The sequence below is a fragment of the Dendroctonus ponderosae genome, unplaced genomic scaffold (assembly GCF_020466585.1).
Source record: "Dendroctonus ponderosae isolate FM_Combo_2020 unplaced genomic scaffold, Dpon_F_20191213v2 Dpon_F_20191213_11, whole genome shotgun sequence".
Taxonomy (NCBI): Eukaryota; Metazoa; Arthropoda; class Insecta; order Coleoptera; family Curculionidae; genus Dendroctonus; species Dendroctonus ponderosae.
The window spans coordinates 5,384,983-5,388,229 of NW_026017213.1; the positions used below are offsets into that span (position 1 = coordinate 5,384,983).

The following is a 3,247-nucleotide window of genomic DNA, read 5'->3' on the forward strand; positions in this document are numbered from 1 at the left end:
CTCCAAAACATCGAATTTTGAACCAAATTTACGTCTGCTCTCAAACGTCGCAATAAAGCCAATAACCGGCTGTTCCCGATCAGCAACGTTTCTGCCCAAAAAGAACCATTTTCCACCGTATTCATCAAACAGACACTCATCAGGACACTTTGGAATTAACAGTTGCACTTAGATCTGTTTCGAGCATGCTGTTTGATCAAATGAGCGACCGGCAGTTTTCACTCCCACACCTTCCAAAATGGGAAAACCCGTGGGTTTGAAAACTATCATCGGCCAATCAACGAGAAAACACTGGATGAGATGATGGAAACGAAACAAACAGAAATAAAATGGGCAAAAGTGTGAATACAAACCTGTCAACGATGCCGAGCTCGAGCTGGAGTTCTTATCGAACTCGTCTCCTGTTGGGTAGAAATGAATGATGATCGTTAGCGACAAACAACAACACTATTTACAAGCTGGCGTTAAATAATCGATGGTCTGATGATGATTGTGAAACATCGGGGTCTTTATTTGGCTTAAAATTAGATTTTTCGTCTGATTCAGATGATTCAACTACCAATCAAATCGCGGCTCTAGAACGCTCTAGTGCACAATTGAGCAGTCACAAGGCACACCAAACACTAGTGCGCGGATAAAAGTGTCGCTCACCTCGATAGCCATCTCGGCCTGGTATCTGCAGAGTGTTTGGTTGGGTGAGCGCCTTTTGCACCAGGCCAGTGAGGTTGGCCAGCTGGCGCTCCATGTTCTCCACTCGCAGCCTGCAAGGGAAACTTTAGCCTTTTAGCCTAGTTTGCCTGGAATATCGGCCTTTACCTGGTGGCATCGTAGGGAACAGCGGCTGGGGCTGGAAATCCGGGCCGAGGGCTTGTTCGGGGGGCTGCGCCTCCCGGCACCTTCACTCCATATAGAGAGTAGGAATCATCTAGGAGCTCAGTGTCGCTGCAACACCACATGCAAATTTTCTCCCTTGATTAGTCCCTGATACCAAAACACTCACCTCACTTCTTCATCTATCACGGGAGTGATCGATCCGGACCTTGTCCCATACTGGCTGTAGTAGGGATCCTCGTATCTGGAGCCCCTTTCCGGCGACGACATGTAACCATCTAAACCAGAAACACCACAAATTTATCTAGATTTCCTGGATGCTTCAGAGGGTTCTACAACCATCTAGCTACTGGGACAAGAAGCCAAACAATGGACAATATCTAGCCAACAAACCAGGACATTTTGGGAAAAAACCCCAATTCTGGACTAAAAGAGGGAGATTTTTCGGTGGTCTAGACACACCTGGTACATAGAGGGGGTTGACAGGCCTTTGGAAGGGGGCAAATCGGTCCGGCGGCCGTGGTGGCGTGTCATTGGTGGGCCGACTCCCACCACTATAAGCACGTTGCGGTTTCGGGGGGGCTCCTTCCCATGCACAAAAAGGGGTTAATTTACAAGGACACAGTGGAAACTTACTGGAAACTGTGCCGTTGAACAACCACACAATCTAGCCTTTGTGCCTCGACAGTTCAAAGGGGGAATGACTGAACAATTGTTCGATTCATGCCAGATGCGGGTTTAGAGCCCCAGAGAATGGAGGCTCTTTAAAATTCATCTTCTATGGTCAATTGCAAAGAGCCTCCACTTCTTCGGGCGATTCAACACGCAAAAAACAACACTAACGGGGGAGAAATGGCAGTAAAACTGGTCCAACTCACCTGTGGGCAGCGGCTTTAGCCTCTCAGCAGGGAGGTTGGAAACTGCAGGCGAATAGGTCCGGAGGAAAGTCGCTCCTCTAGGCAGACTGGTGGTGGAACCCATATAATAAGGCGCAGCTTTACCGCCTGCCTGCAACCCCAAAAATTTGAGGTTAGTGCGATTACATCCATTGGACGTCCAAAAGATTGAAAGCTCCTAATTGAAACCGAAGGCAAACACTTTCAACTTGACCTGATAGATTGTCTTAGGCCTTCTGAGGTCATGGCACGTAAAAATTTCCTGAAAGTTTCACGCATGGCAAGGATTACTTCTACCGGCCATTAGAAGCACTCCTGCATTCAAAGAACGTTCGCAGTACGTCCCCAGCCCGAAAGCTTCAATTCTAATCGACGGGTTTCTCACATTAATGGACTTATTGGGTCGTTGGTTGTTAACGAGCTGATTGAGAATAACGTTTTGGGACGTTTAAGATTCAAAATGTACGTTAAAAGAACGTCGTTAAAACTCGACTCGAATATCGATGCTTGAAACCTTGTCTGTTGTTAATTTCAACCGATTTAATTGGATTGTCTTGGCCGTAAGGCCATGAGACGTCAGAATTACATTATCTGGACGTTCTATAAAGCCAAACTGTGCACTGGCTGTGACTTTCTGGGAACTTTTGAAGAGTTATTGAAGCATTTCCTGTCAGATTTACTCTAAAATCCCCATTTTGTTAGTTAATAAAGACTTGATTGAAGGATCTACGCAAGCATTAGGTCTTTCCGAAATACCCCTACATTAAAGGAACCGTTACACCTTTAATTTACACTGCAAAGTGTTTCTCATATTAATCGATTTATTGGTTTTTGACCGTTAATAAGCTCATTAAAAAAATAATGTTTGGGGCATTTAAGATCCTAAACCAAACGTTTAAAGAACGCCGTTGGAACTCAATGCACATTTGGTGAATTATTGCCAACCTGTAACTGCCAGATGCTTTAAACCTTGTCTGGTGTTGATTCCATAGACTTTGTTTTTAAGGCGTTAGAATTACATTCTTCGGACGTTCTTTGAACCTTTAAAGGCAAATGAGGTTCTTTACTGGGGCGTTTTGGAAACTTTTGGACGCAATTTTGCTCTTTCCAAACGATTCCAAAATCGTTAATAAAAATGTTTTTGAGCAGTGGACACTCGGGCTTTCAAAGGACGTACTTTGCACGTCTTCAAACCTAAAATTCAACGTTAAACAGACGTCGCAAAATTTGTCTATGGGTAATTGGAAAAACGGTTTTTGACTTTCCTTGAATCCTTGGCATGAAGTGAAAATAGGTCCCATGAACGTCCTAAAGACGCCCAGAGTGCAAAATTCAACTTTTAACAAACGAAATTTTTGGGGGAAATCAATCTAATTGTAAAAGACCGTGAAATCATACCCTAATGGGGAGCCCTTTTTGAGAAAACTGCCAACATTTCCCCATCAATGGTTTACTTTCTAAAAAGGTCATTTATTTCTGTCTAGAATGATGTACAAATGAGTACAAAATGGGACGGAAAA

The 3,247-nt window shown here is 44.2% G+C and overlaps 1 protein-coding gene across 3 annotated transcripts in view; it reads right to left on the bottom strand.

Annotated features, from left to right (window-relative positions):
- Nucleotides 1-3,247, bottom strand: part of LOC109534230 (coiled-coil domain-containing protein AGAP005037) — a gene marked incomplete in the record, with an annotated part of 72,231 nt that overhangs the window by 15,745 nt on the left and 53,239 nt on the right. For 2 of the 3 annotated variants that reach the window (XM_048662749.1, XM_048662750.1), the window contains 6 exon segments: nt 354-401; nt 652-761; nt 817-942; nt 1,001-1,109; nt 1,294-1,416; nt 1,710-1,839. In XM_048662749.1, the coding sequence (XP_048518706.1) occupies nt 354-401; nt 652-761; nt 817-942; nt 1,001-1,109; nt 1,294-1,416; nt 1,710-1,839 (646 nt within the window). 3 annotated transcript variants of the gene reach the window in all.